Source organism: Euwallacea similis, chromosome 5 (genome assembly GCF_039881205.1).
Source record: "Euwallacea similis isolate ESF13 chromosome 5, ESF131.1, whole genome shotgun sequence".
NCBI lineage: Eukaryota > Metazoa > Arthropoda > Insecta > Coleoptera > Curculionidae > Euwallacea > Euwallacea similis.
This window is the reverse complement of record NC_089613.1, coordinates 4502438-4520277: the sequence shown is the minus strand read 5'-3', so window position 1 is coordinate 4520277 and position 17840 is coordinate 4502438. Positions and strand designations below refer to the sequence as shown.

Sequence of the window (17840 nt, the reverse complement as noted above, 5' to 3'; positions counted from 1 at the left end):
CAATTTTTTTGTTATTATCACAAGTAAATTTCTAGCTCTTCTGTTTGATAAACAAAAGATTCAGCTTTCAGTGTAGAAGGAGTAATAGAAGTGGATTACTGAAGCGAAGTAAAGGAGCATTGGACGTAATTTGAAGTAACACGTTTCGTAAAATATATAATTTAACATAAAATTACAATAATATCTTAAATATTTTCGTCATATAAAGGAGTCCCGTCGCCTAACGACATGGAGTGTGGGGAAAAGTTCGTTTGTGGTGTGGATCTTGGAGTTCTCTGTCCTATCGATCCAGCTGAAAACAAAACAAAGGTGTAACATTTTCATCAACTATAGTAACTACAATGAATTAAACATCAAATGGCTTAAATATGGGCTAAGTGCCAAATTACTGGAAACAAGTATTTTTTCCTATAAAAAGGTATAAGAAAAAATATTAAATTGGAAAGTAATATTTTCTCACGCAAAATGTTCATTTTGCAGCCTTCTGAACTTTTTTTTCGTATTCGGCCCTTTGCTCAAGTCTACTCTTCAAACGTAATTAAAAGATTCCTTACGTCTACTTCTAGACGCCCATGCTTCCGCAGCTTTCTGCCAATCCAAATCAGCTGCACCGCTTCCGCTACTACTAAACCTGTATACACCAGGCCCTCCATGTCTCCTACGAAAAATAAATGAAAAGTTTTATATGTTTTTACATTACAGAGACTCATTTTGTACCTGTGTGGTGGAGGCATACTATGCCCTGAGTGATTCCTCTGGCTAGACCGAGAATAGGGACTGGAACTAATCTGACTTGAAGGTGTCACAGCTCCGGGATGGAGGAAAGGTCCCGAGCCCATCATTGACTGAACTGGAGAAGGCGTAGACTGCCCGTACCTATTTAATGTAAAAAGAAAAATTATATATCTACGGGATTTACTTGAAACAATAGAGACATTATGTAAATCTTAATTAGTCATTGCTTTTTATATTTTTACACATATTTCCACACAAATTTTTTGCTTAATTTTTCCGATTATCTGTATTTTTGCGATATTGGTGCCCAAATTCAATCTCTATCTATCTGTAATAATTAATTACCTAGCTTTCAAGGTGTAATATATTAATCGTTAATATGTAAATGAAAATTTGTTGAGTTGAGTTAAGGTTTCCGTCCGATCACCGAAATGCAGCGACGTCGAACGTGGTTACCAAATTAATGGGTGACTGCAATTAAAAAGGTGATCTTTTGTATCACCACAAAAAAAATCGGCCCTCAGGTAAAAATACACCTCAGAAGAGGCCATAAAAGAGCCAAGACAAAAAACAACAAAAAACTAGCAAAAAAATATTCTTTTCATCTAATGATATATCTATCATAGATAATTTCTGGAGAAAAGAATTCTTCCATTTCCGAGGTTTTTTAAAAGATAGACAGGCGCCTCGGCGAATCTCACACTATCAGACCGACAAAACAATCACAAGCCGGTGGTGTCTTTCGAAGATTTTCCTCATAATAAAAAAAAAGGAGAACCACATACCTTGGCGTTTGATGTGCATGCGGCGTTTGATACGGTGTCATAAACGGAGTTTGTCCACTTGGAGTGTACGGCGTGTTGATATAGTTGGCTCCATATGCTCCACCAGGAGTATGTGGATAGTGTGGAGTCTGATTCGCCACAGCCGACAAACTCTGCAAAGTGTGACTAGGCAAGTTTTGGGCCACTCTTTGAATGGCTTCCAGATTCATACTATTAAACGGAGTAGTAGCAGCACCTGAAAAAAACATACAATCCAAATAATAAAGAGTTTAGTGTAAGCTAATATTTAATGAAATTTGTAGAACGCAACAAAGTTAATACACATGCGCTCGTAAGAAAAATATTGTGTCTAATCGGTGACAAAATGTTTTTATCGCATTCGAATATTAAGTCATCGTACGATAAGGTATCACTTTCTTCACTTGTTAGGTAAATAACTATAATTTGAGTATTGTTAATTACCTTGATAAGGTGTTCTTCCGGTTGTGCCGCCCACACGAGGAGTACTAGGGGTTCCTCCTGGTATGGGATCCCTGAAGTGCTCTTTAAACCATTTAAAAAGAGTCGCAACTGAGTCGAACAATTGCTGTCTAAAGCGGAACCCTTCTGGTGTAACACTGACGTATTCGTGTTTAACCCTAGCTCTGGGAAGGTAAGAGAGCAGAAACTTTCCGGGGAAATTTTTCGATGCACCGATAATATAATGAATTTTTGAGGGATTCTTCTTTTTTTCTTCTTTAATAAACTCCTCAGCTTTGTCTTTTAGACCACCACCAGTGTCTTTGTAGTATCTAAATACATCCAAAAGTAAGTGCACTGGTACACACCCAAAAACTTTACATACCTGAAAGTCAGTAAATCCCTAGCATAAGAAGCCATTGGATGAACATGGCGGGCAATGATTTCATCCAAATCTTCAAATTCGTCGTTGCCAATCCACAACGATTTTCCCAATGAGAAAGCGTTGGTTTTTCCTTGTTCTTTAACATCGATGTGTTGACAAATGCCCTCCGCTACTTTCCACGTTATAGTTAAGTGATCCACTCCCTTGCTGGACGGTCGGACTATCACTTCCCCTTGGTCCATGTTAGCCATAAATTTCTCGGCTTCGGTATAGGATATGTTGTGGAATGCTGGATGGACGATCACTCGTTTGATGTAGGTCTGTCGCTGTTTATCTTTTTTCTTTTCCGCTTCGACTCTTAAAAATAAGAGCAAGTTCAGTATCGAAAGTTTATATTATACCAATACAAATACCAAGTACAGTGACTATATTTAAACAGTAATGATAGATTCTTATTACTACAGAGAGTGAAAATAAAAAAATGAGATCTTTAAAACAAGACGCTACTCGAGTGAAGCGGGTAGTGAGTAGACACGACAAGAAACATCCAATATGCTGAAAGTTTATCCCTCCCAAAACCAATATTAAAGTAATGCATCTTTTTCCGGATATTAATTGTGTATCCTCACCTATTATCTTTATCCTCTTGTTCCTGATCGTAATATGGGTCTCTCGGCGGCCTCCACTCATGGTTTTTATCAAGTAAATCGCTCGACTTGGATGTGCAATCCACGGAAAATCTCTCAACGTCGATTTTCGTTATTCTACAATGTATCAACTGTCCGACACCCACTCGCTCCTCAGGATTTGAAACCATTTTATCACTCAAATTCTTAATGTAAATATATCCAGAAATTCCGTTATCCAGTCGGAGCTTTACACCAGTAGCCTGGCCTGGACAAGAGCCTGCGTCAAAATGGTTCCACACGTCTGAAAGCTCGGGAAAATCGTTTTTCAGACAGAAAGGACATTGCCACAATCCGGTCTCATCGTTACGGACAGGATTTGCAGAATCCAGTTGTTCACCTAAATGAGTAGGAAGAAATAGACGTTACGGAAAAATGGATTGTTAACAAATTTAAGATAAATTTTAACTGGCAATCAGGAAAAAACACAAGAAACTATTTCAAGTGATATTTTTTTTGACCTAAGAACTGAATTTGATTGGGCAATAATTTTAAGGATTATCCGCACATGAAAAACCAAAATTTAATAATAAAATTTAATAAAGTCTTGGAAACGCACAATGAATTTTTCTACCTCATATTTGATGTTAAATATCTCCGAAAATAAGAATTATATTGAAATACAAAAACATATTTGGATAGGTCCATCTTTGGACTATTGTTCAAAGTTATTTGAAGACTGATATATTGCGGAAGAAAACTGCTATAGAGCCTATATTGTAAAAGATCTCTTGCCACTTGGATCTTCAAATATACTTGTACAATGGTCCAACGATGCACCTACCCTGTATATGTTGTTTTCCGCATTCAAATATCGTTCTTATTTTCGGCAATATTTAACTTGAAATATAAGCAACAACTTTATGATTATGGGTTTCAAAATTCTAACAGTTTAGCTTTATGGATCTTACCTTGTGGCTTTCTGCGGGCAATTCCAATAACAGTGGCTTGTACCATTTTACCAATGTAAAAAGTCTCAGGCGATTCCTTAGTAAGCATATCAAAAAGCTCTTCGGGATTGGCCGAGCGGTAAGGCATTCTTAAATCTTTGTACCGACAGTTCAACTCGGCTCTGATGTCATATAAAGTTATACTCTTGTTGCCGAATCCTAAAATAAGAGTGAGCACTAAATAGAAAATAGACATACTAAAAGAGAAATGATACTGAAAAAATTCCAATGTTTTACATATTTTGCTACCCCAAAAAATCCTCAAATCTCTTCAAACACTGGTTTTCACGGAAACCAGAAAATCTGACAAAACATAATTCAGAAAAATTACAATTTGGTAATACCTTGACGTTCCAATTCTTCGGCAAAAGCGTCCAAATCCAGATCTTTTAGCCGTTCGGGAGTTTCGAGGATTTCCTCCAAGGCACCGGCAGGATTGGCCCCCTCGTCGTCATCATATTCCAATGCATCCACAGCCATTTTTCGAGCCCATTCGTAGGTCTCTGGGTGAACTCTCGAACCGTCCAAAATTTCAACATAGGCTTCTGTACTGTCACCCAAACTATTTGTGTCGATCTGCAAGAAATAATTTTTTTGTCATCAATAAAACGCTTAAAACTTTTAAATTACCTTTATAAATCCGGAACAGTTAATAAACACTTTCGGCCCCATATGACAAGCTGTCACGAGTTGAGTTCTATTCTCCAAACGTTGATTGGTCTGCTTTAACACCCTCAAAAGGGCTTGACCCTTTCTAGGCCCTAAACCACAGATAAATTGAATCAAGTGGCTTTTATGCGCCTGTTGGACTGCTAAATTGACGTCCACGCCAACTTCGTTTGTCCTAAAACCACGATTTACTAAAACTGTCTTATCAAATTGCTTCTTTTACTTACCTATTGACAAATTCTAGACACAACGCTTCCAACAGCTCTTCTTTGGTAATTTGCTCTTGCAGTGGATGGAGGCGTAAACTTAATATTTCTTCATCGCTATTGCACAATTGTGAATATTCAATCAGCGGATCCTGCATTTTACGGGCCAAAGATATAGCTTGTCTCAGTAATTCTGGGTAGTCTCTGTAGGATATTTAAATTAACTAGGTGCTTAGGTTATAGGTAAGTTAATTTACCTAAAATCGGATACGCCTTTGTTCGAATTGGCGTAGACCTTAGCCAGTTCATTGTCAATTATTTCTACTTTAATTGCTGGGAATTGCTCAGACTCGGCCAATTCGCTTACAACTCCCCGTAGGTCTTCGGCGATCATCAAGGTTTCACGTGATTCACCGCCGATGGCTATCACATGTGGTTTTTTCCTGAAAAAGTATAAAAATTGTGAAAAATTATAAAATATGGTTAATAAAACGCCAAAAATTTAAGAAAAAACAGAACTTAAACTTACGTAAAAATAAAGTTGCGAAGCGCCGTTAAATCGGCCTCTTTCATTAACTTTTCATCCATCCTCCAACTGTTCTTCCTCTTTAGAATGTGTGGTAATCTCAAATAATCCGTTATATCCCCGTCTGGCGCCGCTATGCACGTAAACGCTGATTGAGAATAGTCCGGAACATACGCCAGACCCATCACCCTAATCCCTGTAAAGTATCGAGTGTAAATACGGACGATCAAATAACCATAAAAAATTAATACCTTTACTCGTATCCCACTCATCCTCATCCTCCTCTGGGAACTCTACTTGATACGGAGAAAGCTTAATCCAATTATACAATTTCCTGCAGCAAGCCCTAAGAACGAACTCTTTTGCTTCGCTTAAGAGAACCCCTTTAAGCTCAGTTTGTAAATCTGGCAGCACACAACGTGTCAAGGCTCGTTCTACGCATTCAGCTCGTACCTTATTCCATTCCTGGACATTCTTACTGAATTCGTCCCGAATGTAGAGCTGTTTCACTTCGTCGACGTACGAAGATGAAGTGTGACCTTCAATATTGTCGCTTATCTTTATTTTTAACAGCTGTTCTTCTTCTGCGAGCGTCAATTTCAAAAATTGGTCTCCGGTTAAGTCTCGCACCGGTTTATTTTTTACGTATTTCAAGGAATAACAATTATGAGATTCATCGATTACTTTTTGCCCTTTTTTCGTAGGAATTATACTTATTTTCGCTCTTTCGTAGAAAACTTCTCTGATGCATTTGCGTACTAATGGTTCTCTGGCGATTTGTAAAGCCACCATATATTTGGCCGCCTAGAAATTAAGATGAATTATGTCATAAAAATATTCCTCTAGCTATAACTATGACATAACGATTTTGTATCTGTTAAAACGTTGCATCGTGTATTTAGGAGACCCTATTGATATTTATAATTAGTGAATTAAATATTACCTGCAAAACCTCCTCAATGGTTTGAAATTTTGGTGAGAGGTACTCCTTAGCTACTTCACTTGGTTCGGTCATTTCTTGATCAACGTCGTGTCTCTGGTAATTATCCCGTAAATTCTCGGCGAAATGTTCCGGTGTTAAACCTGTAAAAATTCACTCAATTAAAAATACCTAACAATTGTCATAAAATGATTAACTCACCAAATCTCTTTGCTAGGGAGTAAATACCCGCCCGCATACATAATGAATAAGAACCTGACCTATTGGCGTACTTGATGGTATCAGGTCCTGGCTCGTCATCCTGATCATCGTCAGCAATTTCCTCCGGAACATCTGCACCTTCCTCGGATTCGGCTAAGGCCTTTAGTCTTGCAGTACGCCTTTCTTGCTTCCTTCTAAAAGTTTCCTTATGCACAAAAGAAACAAAAAACAACAAAAATTATTAATTGGCGTTAACAAACCTCTCTTTCTCCTTCACTCTCCAAGCCGCATGCATCGCTGGCAAATCCTGGGCATAATACAAAATAAAATGGTTGTGAACATCATTCAGCTCTTCGGCCGTCTGCACTTTCCTTAAGTTTTCTATGTCTGCATCTCTTATAAGCCTATAAATCTCTTTAACATCACAAAAATAATCACTTAAAAAAAAATAACTTACCTAATATTTTCAGAGAGAGGCGCATCTGGATTCTTCATAACTTCATCCATTTGATACGACCTCATTTTTTCTATCAAACTCAATAAGTTTTCCTTACGGCTCTTGATTTGACACCACTTGGCATCATACTTGTAAACCTTCCACAAATCATTAATATTCAATTCAGGTTGAACATACTCCTTCCTATAGAACGCTATGAATGGCACCTCCAGTTGCTGATTGCGCATAAAATCCAGAGCCTTCCGGATCTTGCCTATAGTCTGAGGTCCTTTGCGTAGTTTTTCGCGAGCTTCTGCAGTTAAATTCGCGTCAATATTGGAAACAGTGTTTTTGCAAAACGCCTGTTTATAAATCCATTCGGCCTCGTCGTCCAACTCAGTTGAGTCTTCGGGAACGGCAGTAATAGGAACATCGCGTAACTGCATTCTTTCAGGAATATCAGTGCCTCGCACTTCATTATCCAAATCCGTGAAGAAGCCTCGTTTAAGTTCTGAAGGCTCATAAATTTCAAAAATTGACTTCTTGGTAGGACGTTTTTTAGCAGCTTTCTTATGTTTTCGCCTGCGTTCTCCTTCTTCATCTAAACAAATGATTGTGCTAAAATGTAATAAATAATCTAGTAACGTAGCACTGACCTTCTTCATATTCATCGTCCTCATCTTCTTCCTCATCCTCATCATATTCATCATCATACTTGGAAAACTCATCATAATCAAAGTCGACTCCAAACGTTTCTTGTGCTTCTTGGAGAGCTGCATCTGAGAAAATTGGCTTCTTTTTTCTTTTGCCTATTGGCTTGCCTTCATCATCCACTATGAAATCATCAGCATCAGAATATTCTCCTTCATCTTCTTCTTCCCCAAAGTGTTCAGGTTCAGGAGCAGGGCGATGACTGCGCTCAGACTGCCTTTCATCATCCTGCAACAATTAATTGTGCAATATAAATGATTAAATGTTGCCTCTATAAAGTCCACATATTGGCCAACAGATAATTTTACCTTGGCATCCTTTTCCTGATAAGTGCAACAAACAAAATTGTGCTTTAAAATACTTAGAACCACTCTAAAACCTGCTAGAAGCTTAAGGTTATACTTACATCATCTGAGAATAGATCGTTGGCAATTTGCTCCCTCTCTTGTTCTTGATCATGATCGTCTTCTCCCTCACTCTCCTCATCCCGGATTCTTTTCAATCTTTTAAATTTCTAAATATAAAATTGTGGGTTTCAATTGTGCAAAGAATAGAAGAATCATTCAACTGCTTACTCGTCTCTCAACTTTAACACCCAAATTCTCCTCAAGCAAATCATAATCTTCATCTTCAAGTCTATCATCTAAGTCTTCATCGTCAGATTTTTTCCTTTTTTGTCCACCAGAAGCATCTGAGTCTTCACCATCACTCTCTTCAATGGGTCTGTCATCAATCAAGTCTTTCAACTCTTCTCTTAGCCTGTCATCATCTATGAAAAGAAATTAAAAAAATATAAGACTTTTTTCATCAAAAAATGGTAAATTATTGTTACTTTACACACACACTTACAGCACAAGGGTGAGCATTCCCAGCCCTTTCAAACAGAAACTGACTGCAGGCTAGTCAGCTCTAACACATTTTAAATTAGAAGTAAATGAAAATCCTGTTGATATGGTAACCTAGTTAACCCTAGTAAGATATTGAAAAAGTCTGATGCCGTGTCACAAGCTTTCCTTTATTTCTTCACCTCTATAAACATTTTGGTAGTCTCTTGACATGATTCATATGATTAATGAGCTTTGGACCTGCTGATTAAGAACACATTGAACTAAAGAAGTCCAGCACAATGGTTGCAAAGGGGCACCCAAAAAGTTATCTACAATGCTTACTTTGTCAACTGCATAATGGAAATGCCTATAAATCTCCTATTTGTACATATTTTACTCAATATTGAAGCTTGTGATGTTAGGGCAAATACAAGAAATAAACATATGCTTCTTCTTCCAGCACCGCTTTAAATCATTGTGCTACACTTCTATAATGTTTTCTTATTCTATGTTTTATTTCAGATATAAAATGTCTGAGAGCTGAGAGTAACCTGAGGTTATTAAGAGAAACTTTGATAAGTGGTTGAAATGCCTTAGAATAAGATTAATTACCATCTTCTTCCTCTTCAGAACTATCGTCCATAGCTTTAACTTTCTTGAGTTTCTTTCGGTCGTGGGGGTCCAACTCCTCTTCCTACAACAATATCTATTTAAGAGCCAACATTTCTGTGTGGGAGAATTTTGAAAATCACCTCTCTAGGAAAGAGAGGATTGGGATTTACATATTAGGTAAACAAGGTTTGAAGAACAAAAGGATTATTTAGTAATAAATTGAATGCAAGATTTGTCTTACCTCACTACTTTCCTCAGCTTCATAGTCGACGAAATCGGCCATTTCCGAGAAATGATTAGGAATTGGAATTCAGTTTAGAATAGCAAAAAATGAAAGGGACAACCACTTATAATTTTTCAACTCTATACTAAAATAAGTTTTATTTTCTCACAGAAAATCTCAAATAAGACTTCTTTTACTAACAAACAGAAGCAAGTGCCGAAAGTAACTTGACAAATGTCAATCACAAACGTCACGTCATAAAAAGGGATGGGCAGTCGCCGTATGTATTGGTTTGCTAATAACTACTCTCTATGCACCCGTATCATTCGAAGTTCTCAAAATTAAATTTAAATTATAATCAAAATTTATAACAGCAGGCGCTGAAAAAGGAATTGGTTTTCCTCTGTATGGCAACTTTAACAATATATCTTAAAAAGCGTCAATTGTGGCCATATTGTCGTTACTCTCGTTTTCAACTTTTTCAGCGTTTACCCGGCGTAATTTTATGTCGCTATGATGCCGCATTATCTCCACTTTGATAGATTCCTCACTTCTGCAGTCGGCTAATCAATTTAATTGCAAACTTATAGTTATTTTCAGATTACATATGGTCTACCGTATGAAAAAGAGCTTTAATAATTCTGATCGATAACTCGTGGGCGTCCTGGCGACAAGTAATCAGGTTTTCTATTATTTTGATAACCGCAATTAACAGTCTATTTGAGAATTTTCTAGTTCTTATATATTATAGATATATATATATATATATATATATATATACACACACACACGTATTGCTCCTTTAAATATTTATTTAAGAGATTAAGAGAATTATAATAATTGGTCACTAAAACTATCATTCCAACAGAACAGAAAACTAATTTTGTTTTCGAGTAATCAGAAACCAAAGCCTTTGTCTTATGAAAAACAGTCAGAAATATGTGCATGTGTAAAAGTGCAAGGAGTTATCACCTTTTCCCTCTGCATTAAAATTTGATTAGTATTTTTACAATTTTATACATAATCTACAAGACACATTGTGTACATAAAAAGGTAGCTTACTTTTAGTACTTCATCACAGATGGAGCCACATATACGGGTTTTCCATTTCCTGAGCTCAACTGTGAGAATCTTGGTAACCATAAAAAATACGAAATTAGTTAAACTACGGCAAAGTAGCATAATTTGAATTTTAAAAATATGCCGTATCAACATTCAAAAATTTCCGATGAATTTCGGAAGTATGAAAAAAGCTGAAATTTTGAAAAAATGTGTTTATTTTTTCCTCAGCTTATTTGCCGAGGTAATTCAAAATAATTGAGACTTCATCGCCGTAACTTTTTCTCTTCTGAAACACGGCGATGTCAAATTTCAAATTCAACGTTTCGATTATTGACAGGCGTCGTCTAATTTGTTTTTTTCTTATGGGCGCCATTTTGAATTTTCACTTTTTTAATTTGGCCTTTATTTCTGATTTTATTTTAGGATCAATGCAGAATTTAAGAACGCTGTACTTGGAAGTTGATGATGGTTGTCGAAAATCGAGACGTCGGATTTAAAATGACATTGCCACGTTGTAGAAAAGGAAAGTTGCAGTGATAGAGTTTCATTTTGAATCGATTTGAATGAATTACCTCGCCAAACAAGCCGGGGAGAAAATAAAAACATCTACAATACTTCCGAAATTCATCGGAATTTTTCAGTTGTTAAAGTGGCACATTCTTCGGCAATTCGGCATAGACCTCCAAATTGCGCAATTTTGCGTCAATTTAACCGATTTCATATTTATTATGGTTACCGAGATCCCCATGGTTGAGCTCCAGAAACGGACACCTTGTACACACAAGGCAAAAATAAACGCGCAAAAGTTTTGAATGCAAATTCAAAATTATTAGAAAATAGGAATTTAATTGAATGATAATGAATGGTTATGAAAGCGCCGTTTTGTTCCTAACGTACATGTACCAAAGTTTGAGTTGCTTTGTGCTCGTAGCGGTAGCGGATATACATAATACTACTTTAGTTATAATTGTTTAAACAGTTTTTTCCAAGAAATTCATGGGATAAAAAACCAATTGACTATCATTATAGTTTAAAACACATAACAGGTGTTCTGTTTAACATTTAATAACAATAGAACAATGAGAAAACTCTTGTGCTAGCATTCACAGCAAAAAAAAGTAGTTACTTTATTAAATTATTCATTAAACAAAAAGTTATTGTGTTGGCATCATCCTCTGAACACTTAAATACATAAAAACGTGGGTACTTTTAGACTGATAGTTATGCATTACTTTCGATGCATCAAAATAAAACAATTCACGTTGCATAGCCAGCAGATCCATACATTTAATATAAAGATCCATACACATAACATAAAGTAGGCTAATTGCATGATAGTTCATTAAAAATGCCGTATAATGTCTCGCTAATAATACATCGAGTGTCTTTGGTTTAGTAGGTCAGTTCTCGGAAACTGAAAGCGGCTAATTTTCCGAGTAAATCAATCTGCCATGGCGTTCTTAAGTTGATGGTCAGTCAGTTTTCAGAAACGCTTAACTTTGAAACTATTACGCATTTCAACTAAATTGTCGACGATTTAGGGAATTGTACAGTAATGTGTAGCAGGTAGATCTATAAGGTGTTCGGAAATGGCCCATAAATATTTTGAGGGGGCACCACGCCTCACTTTCAGATATTTGGTGTTGATGTTTCAAAATCAGTTTTTTAAAAAATTTTGCGTAAGAAATGCGCCAGTTGTTCAGATGTTAAGTTGAAATTTTGAACGCTCACTAGTATTTAATATCTGCACAACTACAAATTTTAATAACCGTTTTAATGATCGATCTACAGGGTGGTTAAATATCGAGGACAGGCTTCCTTTTTTTGAGGGCAGGCCGCTCACTTTCCGAAACTCGAATTACTTGTTCAAATTAAAATATTTTATGTCTTTTGCATTTTTACCATATCTTTAACTGTTTTCGAGGGACGTGCGAAAATAGAACGAATTTTTGCTACTGATTAGACTCACAACATTTCCGTATAGCCTCCGAATGCGGGCGAATCGCACTAAAATTTCGGTGTTTTCTATGTTATTTTTACAAATAGGTCGAACAGATACCTACATGGAAACAATGCAAGAGAGGAAAAAGTATCACAACTAAACGTGGAATTCGAGTTTCAGGAAGTTAGCGACTAATGGTCTGCTGCAAAAAACTGGGGGTGAAAAAAGGTAGCTTGGCCCTAGAAAATGAATTAACTTTTAAATATGAGTAATGATTTTTAAAATCTAGATTTGAAAATTGTAAACATTAGCGCGTAAATAAAATTTTCGCCTAATATCTCGGAAATTAAAGCGGTTTTGAAGTAAAATGTATGAAAAAATTTGAAAGCTTAATACACTATATATGTATACCAATAACTATAGTGCGTATGCGACTTTTTGCTTAAATAAAGAGTCATCTTATTTTAATGAATTAATGGCTCCAAGATATTCGCCAACGATTTCTGGACACTCTGTTTAGGATTTGGCACTAGAGAACTGCCTATACAAATTCCGGATTTTAAAGTTTTCAAAGTGCACGAAAAATATTTCCATAATTACATAAACTCATTAGCAAAAATTTTTATACGGAATTTGCCATTTTTGGAACCCACCAAGATATATCAGAGACAGCTTTTTTAGAACCTTTATTAGATTAAAGAATTCTCAGAGGAAACAGCTAACGTAGTAGTAGTAATCCTTAAATGTATAAGAGAACTACCTACCATTTTACCATGAAACTCATTTTGGACCGCTCTCAGTGCCGACTTAAGCTCTGTCGACCGGGTGTAAAACATGTTTGCCGCCCAATTAAAATTATAGATTCTGTAGAAATTCAGAGGAAAAAATGGCCTAAATTAACCTGAATGAATTTCAAGTCGGGGAAGAGAATATGCATATGAAGGCACCGAAGACGTTTATAGGGAACAATTAAGGTCCAATTATTGCCCCCATGGATATCTCAATTAAATGTAATAATAACCTGCTAGATGAGGAACAATTCATTAAATTAAAAACTTCTGAGACATTTACATAAATTACCATATTGAACCAAAATCTCTTGAACCACGTTGCAGGTATCGTTACAAAAAAAACATTAATCCGGATCGGCGTTGAGACCACCTCAGAGTAGCACCAACAAATTATGTCCTATTTAAAAAAAAAGCCGTACAAATTTCACCATCATCGTCGTCAAGCTGATAGTACGCTCTCATTGGTGTTTAAAGGAAAAAAGAACGTTAAACCACACGGTCGTACCGGGTCACACGCCTGTTGGAAATCGGCCTGTCATTTTTCTGAAAACGCAGCTGCGAGTAGAGCGTTGAAGGCGAAGTACTTCTTGGAATGTCTATAGGCCGTGAAGCCATATTGAAATTAAGTAAAGTTCAGTTCGACCCTAAATTCGGAGAATACGAGAATTTGTTAGGTATAGGAGTTTAAGTCGTGTTAAACTTCGGCTGAGAGTTCGTGGAACATTGGATTCAATTTCCAAGTACGGTGACACGCAATTTGTTCTGTTACTAACAAAATAATCTGAAACCTGTTCAGATATCGAAAAATAAAATAACTATGCCAGCAACATATTCCTGTAACGTCTTATCTGCTAACGAGATGTGGAACCTAAAACAAATTATGTAAATACCGGTCCGAACCCCGTGATTATGTTTGCCATCGGGGAACAACTGTTATTAATCTCGACCAGTTGCCAAAAAGCTAAGAAAACAAAAAGGTTGTTAGGTTGTTTGGCAAACAGAAATATTGCCCTGTCTGGCCTATGTGGCAACCTTCTCGGAACCATCTAATAGATGGAAGTGTATGTGAAACTGTCAGAGATGTGGAAAACTGCGAAGTACGAGGATAGGGAAGATATTTCGGGAAATAGATTTTTGACAAATTGGCGGATCGTACATTTCGGAAATTAATTGTCGTGCACCTCCGAATGACATTGTTGACTTTGCCTTTTCCAGATTTAACGACTTACTGAAACTCGATAAGAAGTGTAAATAGTATGAAAACAATTGATTCTCGAGTAACTAAGACGAAATGACTTATAGTCACAAGTGACTTATGACAAAACAAAACGATGTCATTTTGCGAGCTTATACGTCTTTGCTTATTGTAAGTCTTGTTTTCTCATGCAACATTAATATTTCTTTCCCAAAACCCCCATCATCATCATCATCATTATCAAAGGTAAATACGCGATAAAACGATGAGTTCCACGAAATATCGTGCCGCTATATAAATTCCAAAAAAAGTGTCTAGAATGACACACATTATTCACGAAATACATCGGAAATAGCGGGAAACACAATAAAACCAGCAAATAGTTCTCGAAATGGCATGGTCAATTTTACCTTATTGCCGTTCCAAGTATCTTGTTTTTTGGTTAGTTAACGACGCTAAATTTTCTCGAAAAGGCTCAATTTAGCCTATTGTTAAGTTGATAATGCAAAGTGGAAACGCGAATTTAGTTCTTTTATTCAGGCAACACCAAAGAATTACACTTATTACATCCCTCTTAGGTGTGAAGATGTCTACTATGGGCCTTCAAGTGCGTTTTGTTGTAGTTTCCAAATCAAATTTTTCAAAAATTTTCTATATTTTTTCCCTTTCCTTTTCTGTTTGATTCTCCTATTTTTTTCACCATCCCTTTTCATTTTTCTATGCTAACTTTTCAATTCAAAAATGTTTGTGATCACAATTTTGATTCGAAGACACAGTTACTGATCACGAACTTCGGCTGAGGATTTTCGCATATTCAGAATCAGGATTTGATTCATTTTTTTGACCGATTATCATGTCGCTAGGAAATACCTTATTTTGAAGCGTAAACGATGGTTACATTTATGGTGGTGTCAGAGCTTAAAAAAGTTGCCATTAAATGACCGAATCAAATCTCCTTGTCCATCTGTATAACGCAAAAATCCTAGAAGTTAAATAACCGATCTCGGTGCAATACACAGCAAAAAAAACGACGATTACAATTTTCTGTTATTGTGGTTTCTCGAAACCGAAATTTAGAGTTAAACCAGGAATTTTAACGAGTTTTTTTTCGAGTGAAGTTTTCGCCGAACTGTCTCGTTAAACCAATCCCGTGCTGAATTACTTCAATTTCTGAATGTAATGGTCGTTCAGCGAATTAATTTAATGTTATTAAAATGATCAAGCACTCATTTTTGCTAACACCCGTCCGATGCAGTTAATAATCTGCTAATTTTAGCGGCATGGGGAGGCCCACATGTTACTAACTTTAATTAATTTTGATAGGAATGTTGGAGATGTTTCCATTAGTTAATGGCGCTTTAAAAATCTTGGTTTCTGCATCATGATATTTTTCAAAAAGTCTAAAGTCTAAAGTTTAAATTTATATATTTACGACGGTGTTTTCAGCATATTTTCTGCCAATCCCCGACGTCTTTCCATTGTATGGGTCAGCTGGTACCGCGATCGTATTAAAATTCCCCGAACAATCTGCATTCACACGCACCCCATGGGGCGCCCCTCCTAAAATTTGAACAAGATCTGCCATATGGCCGTACGTGTCAAATATTATTCGGTTCTTAGAAGTGCGAAGGGGCCCTGCACCCCAAACAAATTCACTGTTCCCATTTTTTATGCAATGTTAGGCAGATTAATCAAATGAATAACTTCTTTGGGATATAACAGAACAGCTGTTTCCCAATGTGAACCTCCAAGACTTTCCGGTGAAATGAACTCCATTAGATTAGATTTACCGTTTCGCTTTCACGTTTTCCTGGAACTTCTCCAGATGGAAGCTCTCGAAAAGGGCCGACATCTTCATTAAGTTGCCCTTGCCCTTTGGATGCTCTCGCCCTTAATTCTTGTCTCATTCGACGTGTTTCTCTGAATAGGGCAGAAACCCCCTAAAAGGATATTCATTATTTTTTTATCGCAAGTAATGTAGTTCATTTTAATCTAATTCACTGTTTAAGAACATGGTCATGTCTGGAGCTTCCGAGAACCTTAAGCTGACGAAAATTAAAATTTCAAGATCACGTTCGCACTCTGCATAAAAATCAGCATCATGACGGTATGTCATTTGCATAACGTTATACTGCGGCTTATAAATGTGCTACTGGTGTTAGATTTATGACTTCGAGGAATTATACCATTTATTTTTCGCTTAAAAAATGGCCACTTGACATAGAAAGCTAAACATATTATTATGCCTACAACAGGTCTGTAGTCTGACAAGACTTTAACAAAGTCGGCAGTGGTTATAAACACGAAAAGAGATGGTACCAAGTACCAATGTTATTCCGCGAATGAAAAAACTCGTTTCTGCGTACAGAAATGTGTGTCTCTCGGTGGGAAGTGAGAAGCTGATTTCCAAATGGGATGCGGTACCACGGTGTGGTACTGGGAATCTGTGGTTCTTGGAAGGGATACTTGCCAATAAGTTTGCTTCGGGCAGGATAAGTTGTTTAAAGTTTGTAAAACTCAGAAACATAGAATTTCAATAGAGATGCGCGAGGAACTGATTGCATTCTATTCCATTTGAAAACTAGACGTTGAATTCAACAATTCTCCATAAGGTCCAATATTCAAATGTCAATTGATTGGATTCTAGGTCGGTCAAAATATGTTGCCAAAGTATCGATTGTACATGTGATAAAATTCATGTATTGTTGCTGTATTTTAAAATTTACTTGTAGCTGTGAAAAACGAGACATTTTCCGAATTTGAAACTTCAAGAAATGTTCTACGGCATTGAATACTCAGGCAAAACGGCTTAAAGTTTAGACTTAAAGTTGATTTGTTCAATTGAGGAGGGAAATCGTGGTGTTTAACCATACAGGAGATTCCAGGAACATGCCTATTTTCCACGCAGTCCACATACCGTGCGGCGCTAAATTGTATCCCCCCGATAACTTTTTAACAAATTATTATTTTTTGGAAATTCAAAAACAGCATTAAGTAGGACAAAAAATACTATCTTTTGAGGCTTGATTATTTTTTAATGTTGCCTACGTCACAGGTCGCACAAAATGGCCGATTTTTTAAAATTGAAACATGGGTCAACCTCAATTTAAAGGTCTTCCAAAACTAGACTGAATGGTGTATTATGATTCAAAATCGACCGATTAGTTTTTGAAAAAAACAGGTATAAATTTGCTAAAAAATGCAATACAAATTCTGTTAAATAGTACGTAAACAATGAAAAAACTGATTTGTTTTTTGTGCTCACAAATTGTCTTTGATTATTTTCATTTATTAATTACATTTTTTAAATAAAGGTTTGTTTGTAAATATAAAACGGAAAACAAGTCAACTTCCTTTCAACGAACACGTTTTTTCATTGTTTATATACCATTTAACTGAATTTATATTGCATTTTTTACCAATTTTTAAATTGCAATACACCACTGAGTGTACTTTTGAAAGACTTGTAATTTGAGGTATCACTTAACTCATGTTTCAA

General features: G+C 36.3%; 1 protein-coding gene across 1 annotated transcript; it reads right to left on the bottom strand.

Annotated features, from left to right (window-relative positions):
- Positions 1-145: 145 nt before the first annotated feature.
- On the bottom strand, positions 146-9530 carry Spt6 (transcription elongation factor Spt6). The gene is made up of 23 exons (XM_066390587.1): positions 9370-9530; positions 9129-9210; positions 8265-8458; positions 8096-8203; positions 7635-7917; positions 7000-7579; positions 6803-6946; positions 6543-6736; positions 6345-6484; positions 5653-6205; positions 5405-5597; positions 5133-5318; positions 4897-5079; positions 4631-4844; positions 4345-4576; positions 3962-4159; positions 2994-3390; positions 2365-2721; positions 1983-2311; positions 1521-1755; positions 718-876; positions 555-658; positions 146-292 (listed from the first exon to the last, which is right to left on the bottom strand). The coding sequence occupies exons 1-23, from the start codon at positions 9409-9411 to the stop codon at positions 186-188; spliced, it is 5214 nt and encodes a 1737-aa protein (XP_066246684.1). The 5' UTR covers positions 9412-9530; the 3' UTR covers positions 146-185.
- Positions 9531-17840: the final 8310 nt, after the last annotated feature.